Below are 13,433 nucleotides of genomic sequence, written 5' to 3'. Positions count from 1 at the left end.
ATTGCCATCTACAGTACAATATTTAGACTTTGAGTACGCTTAAATATTTACCGTTTGCTTTTAAATGTTTGATAGTGAGAGAGTTTTGAGATGAAAATTAACAAAATGCAGATCCACTGAGTTAATTATAAACGTATATTACCATATTGCCATATTTATAGTCTAAGGTACAGTTTAATAAAACCAACTAAAGAACTCTATTCGATAGTTCTAACCTTGAAATCGTGTTGTTCCATAATAAATGTCATAAGCGGTATTTGACAATATAACTTTTTAATCTTATATGAAAAATATTCTGGATATAATATGTCGTAAAGTGACAAATTAACAGCCTTTGAAACTACTAAAATATTTATTTGTCTTTGATATTTATCAAAATGGGGTTATCAAATAAATACGAATAATGCCTCAATTGTTCTTAAATGATTAATGGAATTGTCACTGTGTTGGATTGTGTTTTTCTTAATTCTTTTTCCAATTTTTAGTACGTTTCATCGTTTGTGAAATTATTATTCCTTTCAGAATTGTTAAAAATATGATTACCTTGAGAGGAAAATTGAAGAAGGATAGTGATATATCAAACTCAAAAAACAGAGAATATAATAAACGCGTTTCTGTCCGTGATAAGCTATTAATAAAAGAGGTATAATGAGATAAGAATGTATGAAATTGTTTTGAAATTAGGAAAAAAATTATAACTAGCTGTTTTAATTTTTTCATTCATTTAGGTTCAAGAAATGCAGCAAACATTACCTAGTACATGTCAGGTGAAATTTCAAGATCCTGATTGTCTACATGAGTTTAGTCTCTTGATTGTTCCTGATGAAGGATATTGGGTTGGAGGTAGATTTCATTTCCAAGTTTATATACCTGAAGAATATAATATGGCTGTAAGTGTATCACCATTAAAACTTATATATAGGTATTTGTGATCAGTCTGATATTAACAAAATTATTTTAGCCACCAAAAGTTAAATGCCTAACAAAATTGTGGCATCCTAATATAAATGAGGATGGTAACGTATGTCTTTCAATTTTAAGGCAGAGTAGTATAGATGAAATGGGATGGGCACCGACTCGTAAACTTAAAGATGTTGTATGGGGTTTGAATTCACTTTTCACAGTAAGTCTTTAAAAATTCTACTTAAAATGTTTCTGTGATTATATTAATTAATCATATCCTTCTGCAGGATCTTCTAAATTTTGATGATCCTTTAAACAGAGAAGCAGCTGATCTATTTGTAAAAGATAAGGAGTCCTTTCGAAATAAGGTTAAGGATTATGTTATGCAATATGCAAAAAGATGATTCAGATCAGTGGGTAATGTTTTAACAGTGACACTGTACGTTTATGGAATTAGCATTTTATTTTGGTGGAAAGTTCGAATTTGATTTAAAAGTGTTCTTTTAATTTGATATCGATTAATTTGTATTTAACTATCATTCAGTACTACTCTTCTTATTCTAGGGAGATTGTTTTGTTTATATTTGAATCTGTTAATTATATGCAGCTTTTGAATGTTATGATATTTCATTGCAGTTAAATTTGTGTAATTAATGGTACAGAGAGTGAGAATGGAGAACATGTCATGTGTACAATATACTTATCCTTTTTATGGAGCATTGTAATGATGAAAGACCATAATTTGTAAATAAAGTCAATATTTAATAATAAAGCTTTCTTTAATTATTTAGCATTTATTGGTGATTTTATTAGAATATAATCATCATTTTTGTACAATTTTAAAGGTTTGTACCTTGATTCGTTAAAACGTGATTTTATCTTACGTTATATTCAAATATCGATCGGTCGATTCTTTCTTACTCATAGATCTTAGGAGTAACGATATGATAGTAATATTTCGTTAAAATAATTAAACGTAACAAATAAATAATAACAAAAAAGAGAACAAGGAAGGTTCTTATATTTCGATACTATCTTCTTCTTTTTTTAGTTGCTTTTCCTTGTTCTTTAAGAAACTGACTAGATGCGTGCATGAAATTTTACAGTCACATAAAGAAAATTGGAAAATCATTGCTTAATAATATCTTATTCGTTAGAACGTGGTGAGCAGCTCTTCTTGTATGCTGGTCGATCTAATGAGTTTTTGAGTGGAACCTAACAGGCTTTCACTTGCCAGGCTTTGGTTCTCAGATGCTATTTTCGACTTCTCTTCGTGGTACTCTTCGTTATACTCTTTCAGTCTGTTACCTAAGAACACTGCTCTCTCGCGTTTCCTGATCATAAATTCCGATAGTTGTAGCCATCTGTGCTCGTGGCATTCTTCTACCAATGGTCTTTTACTAAAATAAAAACAAAACATATAAAAATTCCGATAGATGTAGTAATATTAAAATAGAGAATACAAACCTGGGTGCCCGTTTAAAAACCAACATAAGGAACCTAGTAGCCTCCTGACTTAACTCTTTATACAGATGTTCGAATCTGTATCTCACAAACAGAATATTTTGTCTGGTCTCATCAGGATCCTTGCCACGAAACGGTGAAATACCAGATAGGAGTACATACATTAGTACACCGACCATCCAAACGTCTGTCTGAGGATGAGCCGGTTCCTCATTGTATACCTCGGGCGCTCTATACTCTGGATGACCAGCTTTCGGTACAGTTGTACCCAACTTACTAACGAGTCGAGCAGAACCCATATCAACAAGTTTGACTTGGACCGATCTGACATTAGACATCACTATGTTGTCAGGCTGAATGTCAAGATGACAATATCTTCGCCAGTGAAGGTACTGCAAACCGTCCAGAATTTGGGTCATAGCAACTGCTACGCAATTTTCTGTATATTCATGTCTACTCGAGAAATATGTGAGAATATCAGCTCCCTGAAGCTTTTCCAAGATGAATAGTGCAATCGGAGAACCTTGTGCTTTGTACGCTGCCTCTAACATCGCTATCCTCTCGTGTCTCAACGAACGAAGAGCTTCAAACTCTCTGTTCACTTGCTTTTCTGTTTCCGTATTCAGCTCCAAAATCTTGGCGACTATCACACGGTCTGTACTTTTATCAACACCTTTTACTACAACGGAGAATTGGCCTCTGGAGATCTCAGAGATGAAGCTATACTTGCTTGAAAGATTCGTGTCGGTCGACCACTCGATAGGATGGTCCTCGATGGAGTAATCCATATGTGGCTTGTCTTCATCGAGCACTATTTCTTGACCTGACTCAGTCAGTTCTTGAAGGTGCCTCATAGCTCGAGTAATTTGAACCTTTGGACATCCTGGTAGTCTAGTTTTGATCAGCTTCGATGGGATACCCTTTTCGCTCCAACCGACGCGATTTCGTGCTGCTAAACGGAAGTTATAGGAAGTGTCCGGTGTCAAGTCTCTTATCATGTAAAACTCGTGATCGATGTTCGAGGCTATATCTATCCAATCGACCGAGTCACCTAGTTTGTATTGGAGATTGTAACACAAGACTGGAGAGTTACCATCGTATCTGGGCTGCTTCCATCGTAGAAGTATTTCTGTGTCTGAGACATCGGAAAGCTCAGGAGAATCAGGACCTAAAGGAACAGCAGCTTCCACTAATCTCGTTCTGACCACAGTCTGTCCGAGGGAGTTCCTGGCGACAATCTTGTAACTACCAATATCGTGTTCCTTCGTTGGATTGAAGCTAAGTATAGATCTGCCGTCTTGGTCCTCGGTGACTTTTACTCTGTTGCTCTCCTGAATCATCATGTCATTCTTGTACCACTGAATCACTGGTTTGGGACTTCCAACAGCTAGACAAGCTAGCTGAGCAGGCATTCCTTCTTCCATGGGTTGAATTTGCGGTTTTTCACGGAAGAATGGTAGATGTCCCTCCTTCTTCGACTCTATCATTGCCTCTGCCTCTGCGTAACTATCCAATCGAGTACCCAATTCGTGTTTCAAGCGTCTCAGAGTGAAGTTATCTGTACCGTATCTACTGATTCTTGCTCGTCTCTCATCGTCGATTTCTTCGTCCATAATATCCGTAAAGCGACGACGTTCTCGTATAATAGGTGTCCTCCAGTCGAAACTTTCTTCGGTGATGGTACGAGAGAATCCAGGACTACGATTGCACGCAACCTTCATGTATTCACGCAAACGCACAGGGAAGTCCGTGTCGCGTAATTGAAGAAGATAGGTATCTGGACCATTTTGATAGTGGCTTTCGCTCTTGATGATTCCAATCTCCGTGTCAATCGGTTCCCTCGTAGCAATCTGGTTCTCCCAAGGTTTAGCCGGAGGTCTCTTTATTGGACTGTATGGTCTTTCCTCACTGGGCTCTGGAGTGTATTTTTGGCCAGGCGGATAGACCATTCTAGATGGGTGCTCGAAGGCTGTATTCAATTTGCGTCTGCGGAACCACGTGCGGCAGGAAGCGTTGTTATACCAATCGCGATACAGTTTGTAATAGTTCTTCAAGTTCTCCGATGGGATCTTGTACAAATCGAACGGAAGTCTGTCAGCATAGTTCAACCAAGGATGAGCAAGAGCAGCCTTGACATCCATTCTTCTATCAGCGTTGTACATCAGTAGAGAACGAATAAAATCTTTGGCTTCCTCCGAGATGTTCTCCCAACGATCATCGAATTCCCATTTTCCTTCCCGGATCTTCAGCATCGTCTCCCTGTCGTTGTTACCTCTGAATGGCGAAATTCCAGAAAGCAAGATGTATGTGATAATACCAACGGCCCACATATCCGCACTGAAGGACACTCCCTCGTTGTTGGTAACTTCCGGTGCCACGTATTCGGGCATACCATATGTCAAAGTCATTAATTTCGCGTGTGAAATTCTTCTTGCGAGCCCGAAGTCGCAGATCTTCAGGTCGTCACCGCCTGTATGTGAGATTAACAGGTCTCCGAGCGTTAAACCAAGATGAGCAAAATGATTCGAATGCATGTAATCCAATCCCCATAGTAACTGTCTGATATATCCAGCAATATCTGCTTCGGTGTAGTATGCCTGTTTCGTCAAAGTGTCCACTAGCTCACCACCAGCAGCTAGTTCCATGATCAGTGTGACAGATTTATCAGTCTCATAAGCGTCGTGCAGTCTCAGCAATTTCCTATGGTTCAGACTGTTCATTATTTCTATCTCGTTATACATGTACGGCCTAAGTTCTCCCTTTCCATGCATGACTTTGGCTGCGAAATTCTTTCCGGTGCTTCTTTCAACAGCGTGGTAAGTGACACCTTGAGTACCACGGCCAAGCTCGTCACCGAGGTCGTAGAACTCATCGAGAAGCTTATCGTGATGAGGTTTAATATCAGACTTCCTCCTGTACGTTCTGTATCCGTACTCGTGCTCGTTCTCCTCCACGTGCAGCATCACGGAACAGGAAATGGATCCGGCCACGTTTCTTGCGCTCACCGAGTATAAACCTTCATCCTTCACGATGGTATCGCCGATGGTTAAAATAGTAGTGTCTGGTTCGGTGAATTCGATCCGAATTCTGGAAGAGGTAGTAAGAGGTTTCCAGTCCTTGTACCACTTGATCTCTGGGTAGGGTACACCAATAACTTTAGCCATTAGTTGCCCAGATTTTCTAACCATTACAATAGTTTCCTCCGGTCTCTGAATAAATGTTGGGTATTCGGCAATCTGTAGCCAAACTCTCTGTCTAGCTTCACCATGTTCGTTAGTCGCGACAGCTTCATACATTCCCTCGTCTCTTTCGAGCATCCTATTAATGAATAAAGTGGCTTGTCCATTTCTCGTATAGCTCTGATCATATCTTCCACCAGACTCTATCAATTGGTCGTTGAAATAATAGGTCATCTTGGGTTTTGGATAGCCATAAACGAACCAGAAGAGGTTGCAATTGTGATTCTTTACACCATATTGAGTATCATGTTCTTGACGAAGGAATCTAGGTGCTTGAGCGTAATTGTCGTGAGGTGGTCTTTCGATGTCGAAGTCCTTGGGGAAGTAAGGACTGGTCTCCGGACGGAAGTCGATGCCAGGAGGCAAGTAAGGGAAGAATTTCGGTGGATCTGGCTCCAATTTCGCGCGATACGTTTGCGCATACGGTGAAGGATCGCTGATTCCGTATTTGTTCTCTACACGGATACGGAACTTGTAATCTCTGAAGGGTTCAAGGTTACGGATGTCACACACGCAGCTACGAATACCTGTGCGGACAGTGAACCAATCACCATCCGGAAGTTCGCACATTTCTATTTGATACGTCACTGGAATGCGAGGTCCAATGGGGATGGATGGCTTCCAAGAGAGTGTCAGATGGCGATCCATCATTCTGCTGATAATTGGACGATCGGCTAAAGGTAATGGAACGCCAGACTTGCGGTACTTGTCGAAATCTGCATATTGATCTCCTAGAGCTTTCTTTGGTCGTGGCTCCAATGATTCGTAAATTAAGTCCGCGGTGCAAGAATCTTCGCCATGAGGGTTTGATATTTTTAACATATATTTTCCCGCATCCAATTCGTCAGCATTGTTTATAATTAAACGCAACAAGCTACCTTCTTGGTTCATCCTGATTCTATCGGTTTGCCACATTTTGTTACCATTGTGGAACCATTGGAATTCAGGTTCTGGGATACCTGTGACGCAGGCTGTAAATTTGGCTGCCATTCCTTTATAATATTCACAATCACCAATTTTTTTCAAGAACGATGGTGGCTCAGCCTTCTGTATCTTCTCAATTGTATCAACCACTGTCAAATTCGCTACACATTCAGCTTCACCACCCTTGTTCACTGCTTTGCACTTGTACGTTCCGGCGTCATCATAGGTACAATCTTTCACGTACAAACAGCAAACATCTCCGTCACGTTTGATCTTGTATTTATCGTCATCATTTAAGATCGGTCTGTCATTGAAGTACCATGTAATATCTGGTCGTGGTACGCCGGTGATGCGAGCTAGGAATTTGGCATCGAACGAAGGCAATTGTTGTAGATCCTTGAACTTCTGCAAGAAGTTTGGTGGTTGGAAGATCTTCCTGATGTTAGCTGTGGATTTCGTGGAGTCTTCACCGAGTGGATTCGATATACGACATTCGTATACACCAGCATCTCCGGACTCGCAAGGGTTCATCTCCAGTTCTGTCTTCTTTCCATCGCAAGTCACAGTTAATCGATCGGATGGCTGCAGAGGAGCACCGTCCTTGGACCAGCTGACTTCTGGCACGGGATTGCCAGTGAAAGAAACAGATAAGTTTAATGGTTGACCTTCCTCGACGTAGACGTCTCGCATTGGATTCACAAATCCAGGTTTCTCTTCTGGTTGATCGGATAGAAGTTTTCCAAGAACGCTGATCGTTCCTGTACAAGATGAAGTGCCTTCTGTGTTGCTTGCAATCACTGTGTATTCTCCCGCGTCTTCTGGCGTTACTTTGTCTATGATCAACGCCTGAGTTCCATCTGGCAGATCGACAGCCTTTATATGCTTTCCATCAGGTATGAGCTGAAAACACAAAGTTGATGAAAGTAAGGGAAAAGCATTCTTAAATTTTCAAGATTTGAAGAATTCATGATGATTTACGAACCTCATCGCCGTTCTTCAGCCACTGAAGCTGTGGTGTTGGTTTGCCTAGTAGTTTGACTATCATTTTCGCCGGGAAGCCTTGCACGACATTCAGTGGTTGAAGCGTGGTTATGAATTCTGGTCGTTTCTCTTTCTCTTCGATCTCTACTTTGGCGGAGCCAGTAATTTCACCGAGCGAATTAGAGACAGTCATCGAGTATACGCCAGCGTCTTCCGGACGAACATAGTCGATCCTTAAACCGATAATACCGTTTGGTTCGTTCATGAAGTATATCTCTTTCGATTGCCGTAGTGGTATGCCGTCTTTGAACCATTGAACTTGTGGATTCGGGAAAGCAACCACTTGGGCTTCCAGTTTCAGTGGTTGTCCTACGATAGCCTTGGCATCTTCTAATGGTTTCGAGAAAGATGGCTTTCTCCTTGCAGCTGAAATTATATTTATTATTATTATCATTCCTAATTTCATTTCCTCATCAATATTTAATATAAAGGAATTTCCAAAAGATTTAATTATGAATTTAATTATTTAACTTTGAATTAATCCCTAATTTGATTTTTCATCTAATCGTAAAACGTCACTCACGTTTAATAGCCACGGCACACAACGAAGACTGTTCGCCAGTAGAATTGGACATCACGAGTTTATAAGCTCCACAGTCTGTCGGTTTCACGCAATCGATCGTCAATTTGGTGCTACCATCCGGAAGTGTCTCAATCTTCATGTGTTCATCAGGAACGATCTTCTCTCCATCTTTATACCAAGCTACATCAGGTACAGGGCTACCATCGATCTTCGCTTTAAGCTCCAGACAATCACCCTCGTCCACTTCTTTTGTTTTAGGCAGAAGATGAATAAAGCTAGGAGAGATCAATTGCATCGTCAAATTACAACCAGTTTGTGCGCATCCATCGACGTTAGTAGCCCGGCATTTGATCTTTCCAACATCGTCTATAGAAAATGTCGCGATGGAATAAGTGCTGTCCACGATGCCATCTACGTGTGTAGTAATTTTGTGTCGATCATCTTCTTTGATCACTTCACCATCTTTTAGCCAGGTTAGCTTTGGCTTGGGGACACCGGTTACGCGAACTTTCAGTTCTAAATCTGTGCGATCTTTGCACTCTATATTGGCCAAATTCTTGAGGAAGGTTGGTGCCTCGGCTGAAAATCGAATTGTATAATTAAAAATTCTTTCTCCCGACACAATGGCGAAGATAATCTTTTCGAACAGTTAACATAGAACAGTAGCCAACAGTATATACATAGATAAATTTGTATACTCACTGTGTGGAGTTAGGGTTGCTTGTCCAGTCGCTTCACCCAGATAATTCTTAGCTGTAAGATGATAAGTTCCCTTGTCTTCGACTTCCACGTCTTTAATAATAAGTTTGAACTTGTTGTTCCTTCTATCCTCCTCGAAATCGTATTTATCTCCTTTCTCTAGGACTGTACCATCCTTGGTCCACGTGATATCAGGTTTTGGATTTCCTTTAACGATGGCCTCCCATGTAAATGAGTCTCCAACGGACGCGACAACGTCTTTCAATTCTTCAATTTCAGGATGCAGAAGGAGATGTAAGAAAGCCTGATTACAGAAACAAATATTTATATATCTTCAGCTAAAACGAGTCTTCTTTATGATGTTGAATTTATACTAACGCTAGCTTCAGCTTCGCCGTATTTGTTCTTCAGTTTCAGCGTGTATTCTCCAGTGTCTTCTTTCGAGCATTTTGGCACGCTCAAAGTGACTGTAGTACTGGTTAGATTGTCATTTGCTGGCTTGTTCTGCGTGGTGAACTTTAGTCGCATGTCGTCATGTGGGATTTCTTCACCCTTGAAGTACCTTTTTAAACGAATGACATGAATTTATAAAAAGTTATATGGCTGTTTGATGGAATGTGGTAATGAAGTCTTAATAGTAGGAATTGCATGCTTCTAACATTATAATATATCATGACATGTACTCATAAAGGTCTGAAAATTCGTCACAATATTTTCTGAATAAATACACATGTTTCTATATTTATTTCATTTTTTGGGACAAAGTGCATTTATGTTATGTGTTCTTTGAATTTATTATTTAATATAGTGTCGCTAAAGATAATTTATGACTTATAATCAATGACGTACCCAATATCCCAATTGTGAAGCAATAGCAAAGGAAATAGGGATAAAATAAGTAATATTACAAATAGTACTGATAAATAATGTATGAATAGTACCGTGAATAACACTAACAAATCACAGATAATATTTAAAGAACCAATACAAAAGTTTAAAAACTGTTAAAAGATCAATGATGAAATATACCATGTTGTGTCAGCAACAGGATCAGCAGTGAACGTAGCCTGAAACTGTCCGGTCTTTCCTTTGGCCACATCCACGTCATTCAAAGGTTCAGTAAACTTGGGTCTTCGAAGTTCGTCCACAGTTTCAACAGTCAAATATCCTTCGACCATAACTTCGCCTAGTTTGTTCGTGAACGTGCATGTGTACACTCCTTCGTCTTCGAGAATGGCCTTTTGAAGTTCCAAAGTAAAAAGTTCTCCAGCACTGGTGATTCTGATGCGTTCTCCGCTTCGAAGAGGTTTCCCATTCTTGAACCATTTTCCATCGGCCCTTGGTAAACTCGTCGCTCTGATACTGAACACGACCGTCTGGGTTTCGTAGATCGTTTTATCGCTGAGGGTCGCTTCGATGATGTGAGGAGGCGCTAATTGGGAAATACCAAGATTAGAATGCTTTTCGCCAGCAATTGAAGACTAGATTCTGGATGGTCAGATCTAAAAGTTCGTTTTCGTTTTTGCCGTGCATCTAGTGCGTCCTTGCGTTTGCGCCACGTGCTGCATTGTTATTTTATACATTTTTAAATCTAAAATACCAGACAATTTTTTGTATTAATTAAATTAATTTTTATTTTAATTTAATTTAATTAATTTAATTTTGTTGTATTTATAATTTGAAATTGTCTAGTACTTTTTCTAATTGCTTACCTTGATGAAAACGAAAAGTACCCAGTTCCAGCCAAGTTCGACTGATTATTCTTGCACTGTATAAGCGGTAAGTGTCTGGACTGAGTATAGAAGCGCCGACAAAATTTAATGCTTCCTCTTGTATCATAATTTTAGTGCAACGAAGAATATAAACGGTAAAATGAAACAATAAAAAATGATATCAAATGATTCTCGAGAAGGATTAAACTTTGTTACGCGCTTCGTCAGGTGTTCACATGCAAAGGCAACATACATATGATGATTCGATATGATTAACACAAAGCTTGAAAGAGATTACACAGAGACAAACAAGGAAAACACAGGAACAATGCTGGAAGCGTGTAAAAAGAATGCCAGAAGAACGCTGCGAATATTCGATCTTAGACTCTGTCGATCTGCCAAAACGGATGCGTTCGAGCAGCCGATGGAGCAATCCGGTCGTACCTGAGTCTCTGGAGGATTCTTTTTCAAGGATATCGTCCAAAACGCTGCGCTGCCGTTTAACGCGATCTAGAAGAGCCTCGAGCTCTTCGTCGACCTCTTCATCACCGCTTTGAGCAGCCTTCAACGCGCTCTCCCTTGATACCGATCTTTCCAACATTTTCTTCGATTCCGTCGAATCCATTCTCTCTATTTTCGAGCTCTGTCTCGAAAGTCCATTTTGTACAGATCCTCGACGCTCTTCCACGTTCGTCTCGACAACTTTCTCCGCGGTCGAATTCACTCGTTCGATCTTTTGCTTCATCAACTTGCTTTCCTCGATCGTAGGAGTCTGTGGTTGCTCTAGCTCCACGGAGGACATCTTCCTGAAAGAACCACCGTTCTCAAGGACAGCGGATCGGGGTAGCTTTACGTTTTCCTGTGTCAATTTCTCGGATGGTAACTCTTCTAGAGACCGTTCCTCCATGATGGTTTCCGTGATTAACGAAGCTCTGTAGGGTTTCGCGTCGTCTAGGACCTTTTCATCAGGCAGACGGCCGTTACCATTGAACTCTTCGTAGGATCCATTCGTCAACTTCACGTCTTCGGATAATTCAGCGCACTGCATCACGTCCTCGGTGCTGACGTCTCTTGAAATCGCCTTCAGAGTCGACTCGTCATCCGAAACAGAAACGATCGACACACCACGGTTTACCTGAAGTCTCGACCTGTTATCCTCGCTGTTCTCCGAGAATTCCTCGATTAACACGCCGTTCTGTGGTTTCTGGACGGATTCTTCTTGCACGCTGTAGCTATAGGTGGCAATCTCTTCGACGCCAGGACCGTCCGTGTTCGTTTCCTGGCACTCGACCTTTGTCGCGGTCATCTTGCTGATCGTGTGGCTCTCGTCGGGACCTGTGAACGCTTGGACTGGTCACAACAGCTCTTTTGACTACTACCTACTAGAGAGCAGAGACGATCCGTGCTACTCGACGACTTTCGCGACGATCTGTCTCCTCTGATCTGTAGAGGAGCTATAGCCACTCGAAAGCAGTTTCACTTTGATCGAGGCTCGTGAAATCTCTGGTCGGTGTGGCGTTATTTTATGCTCTCGTGTGTACGAATTTTGTGACTGACGTGGAAGATTTTATTCGAAATTGAATCGCTTATAGAAATTTTTGTGGTAAACGAGAATGGTAAATATTCAAGCTACATCATTTGTTTGGATATTCTTATAGTACATAGGAAATGAAATAGAATCTTTGCTTCTCAATATGTTTATATGAATCGTTCAGAAGCTGCAGAAGATTAAGTTTGTCAAAATAATTGTTACTTAGTATCGTAATTTTTGTTTTAATTGTTTTCTGAATTAAGTCAGTCACAAAATTCCCGTTTACGACGATGGTTACATGAATGTAAATAGCGAGTAGTTGTTCAGCGTGTGCGAAATTTACCTGTGAGTATAGCTTCGTGGGTCGTCGTGGAGGCCACGGAGATCGTGATCGTTTCACCCTGGCCCCGTATTACTTGGACGCTTTGTTTCTCCAGTTTCACTCGACCTGAATTTATCAGACATGTTTTTTGGGCTACGATTCTACGTCTACGATTAATCAGCCATCGTTTTAACATCAATTAGCATATCGGCAAGGCTATTCGTATCTTTTTATATCTTGCCTTTCGATCGTGTCAGCGATACAAAATTAAGCTCCTATCGCAAGGATTTCGATGGATTAGAAAAAGGAAAAAAAAAACTATATATGATACGTATATGATGTTAACAGAAAAAAGAGGATATAACGAAGCTCGCTTGCTTTGCGTCTTAAATGTATACTCAAACACAAAACGCACTATTTTTATCTTTCTACTCCCTTGAATAGATTGAAAAAGGAAAAAGAACGACCAAAAAACGCGACACGTTCTCTTGGAACGTTTCAAAAGTCTTACCAAAATCTTGCGACATCGCGTCGATTGCAGAAGACAGATTTTTAGAGCTTTCAAGCGTTTCAATAGCAGACTGACTATATAAAATATTCTTTCCCTGTTACACTCTTTGTTACAGTGTTATCGACGATCGTTTGTTATCGTTTCGTTTCGACGATCGTTGTGATTACCTTCCGATCCGGATTCCTCCGCGCTTTCCTTCTTCGTTTCAATCTCCTCCTCCTCGACTTTCTGTGCTTTCGTTTCCTCTTCCTCGACGCTGATCTTTTCGATGGTCTCCTTCTTCATTTCCGTTTTTTCCTCCACGCTTTCTTCTGTTTTCGCTATAGAATTCATACATTTTGGGACTTTTTCAGAACACAATGTGATAAGGGACATAGATGAACTCTATGAAGATTCGTTACAAACGTATGAAATAGAATAGGCAGCGCACGATAGTGACAGTAGTACAGGTGTACATACAAATACATCGTAAGAATGGTTTTTTTGGTTTTATCAGAAGAAAAAACAGCAGAAAACACGGTAAACGTGAGATACATGTATAAGGGGACAGGTACAAGAGGATAA

General features: G+C 40.3%; 2 protein-coding genes across 10 annotated transcripts in view; one reads left to right on the top strand and one right to left on the bottom strand.

The window, feature by feature from the left end:
• Positions 1-28: 28 nt before the first annotated feature.
• LOC117239210 (NEDD8-conjugating enzyme UBE2F-like) lies at positions 29-1,675 on the top strand. Of its 2 annotated transcripts, none has more exons than XM_033504641.1 (5): positions 29-167; positions 523-643; positions 729-890; positions 962-1,123; positions 1,191-1,675. In XM_033504641.1, exons 2-5 carry the CDS (start codon positions 536-538, stop codon positions 1,305-1,307), a joined length of 549 nt encoding a protein of 182 aa, XP_033360532.1. In that variant the 5' UTR covers positions 29-167; positions 523-535; the 3' UTR covers positions 1,308-1,675. The 2 variants fall into 2 exon arrangements, with proteins under 2 accessions (XP_033360532.1, XP_033360531.1); XM_033504640.1 differs by having other exon boundaries at positions 93-253.
• A 2-nt stretch (positions 1,676-1,677) lies between these two features.
• Positions 1,678-13,433, bottom strand: part of LOC117239206 (obscurin) — a 45,796-nt gene continuing 34,040 nt past the window's right edge. For 6 of the 8 annotated variants that reach the window (XM_033504635.1, XM_033504629.1, XM_033504631.1 and 3 more), the window contains 10 exons: positions 13,037-13,189; positions 12,380-12,484; positions 10,950-11,840; positions 9,823-10,225; positions 9,172-9,355; positions 8,797-9,097; positions 8,095-8,673; positions 7,513-7,937; positions 2,371-7,430; positions 1,678-2,303 (listed from right to left, as the gene is read on the bottom strand). In XM_033504635.1, coding sequence (XP_033360526.1) covers positions 2,057-2,303; positions 2,371-7,430; positions 7,513-7,937; positions 8,095-8,673; positions 8,797-9,097; positions 9,172-9,355; positions 9,823-10,225; positions 10,950-11,840; positions 12,380-12,484; positions 13,037-13,189 — 8,348 coding nt within the window. In that variant the 3' untranslated portion in view covers positions 1,678-2,056. The remainder of the gene's footprint in view (positions 2,304-2,370; positions 7,431-7,512; positions 7,938-8,094; positions 8,674-8,796; positions 9,098-9,171; positions 9,356-9,822; positions 10,226-10,949; positions 11,841-12,379; positions 12,485-13,036; positions 13,190-13,433) is intronic. The other 2 variants (XM_033504633.1, XM_033504634.1) reach the window with 2 other exon arrangements.

The sequence above is a fragment of the Bombus vosnesenskii genome, unplaced genomic scaffold (genome assembly GCF_011952255.1).
Source record: "Bombus vosnesenskii isolate JDL3184/JDL3185 unplaced genomic scaffold, Bvos_JDL3184-5_v1.1 scf7180000013888, whole genome shotgun sequence".
NCBI classification, from domain to species: domain Eukaryota; kingdom Metazoa; phylum Arthropoda; class Insecta; order Hymenoptera; family Apidae; genus Bombus; species Bombus vosnesenskii.
Note: the sequence above shows the minus strand (reverse complement) of the source record. Positions and strands in the feature narration are given on the sequence as shown.

Coding starts and splice junctions, on each gene's coding strand:
- LOC117239210 (XM_033504641.1), top strand. CDS start 536: ATGATTACCTTGAGAGGAAAATTGAAGAAGGATAGTGATATATCAAAC. Junction 891..961: donor CTGAAGAATATAATATGGCT/GTAAGTGTATCA, acceptor AAATTATTTTAG/CCACCAAAAGTTAAATGCCT. Junction 1,124..1,190: donor GTTTGAATTCACTTTTCACA/GTAAGTCTTTAA, acceptor ATCCTTCTGCAG/GATCTTCTAAATTTTGATGA.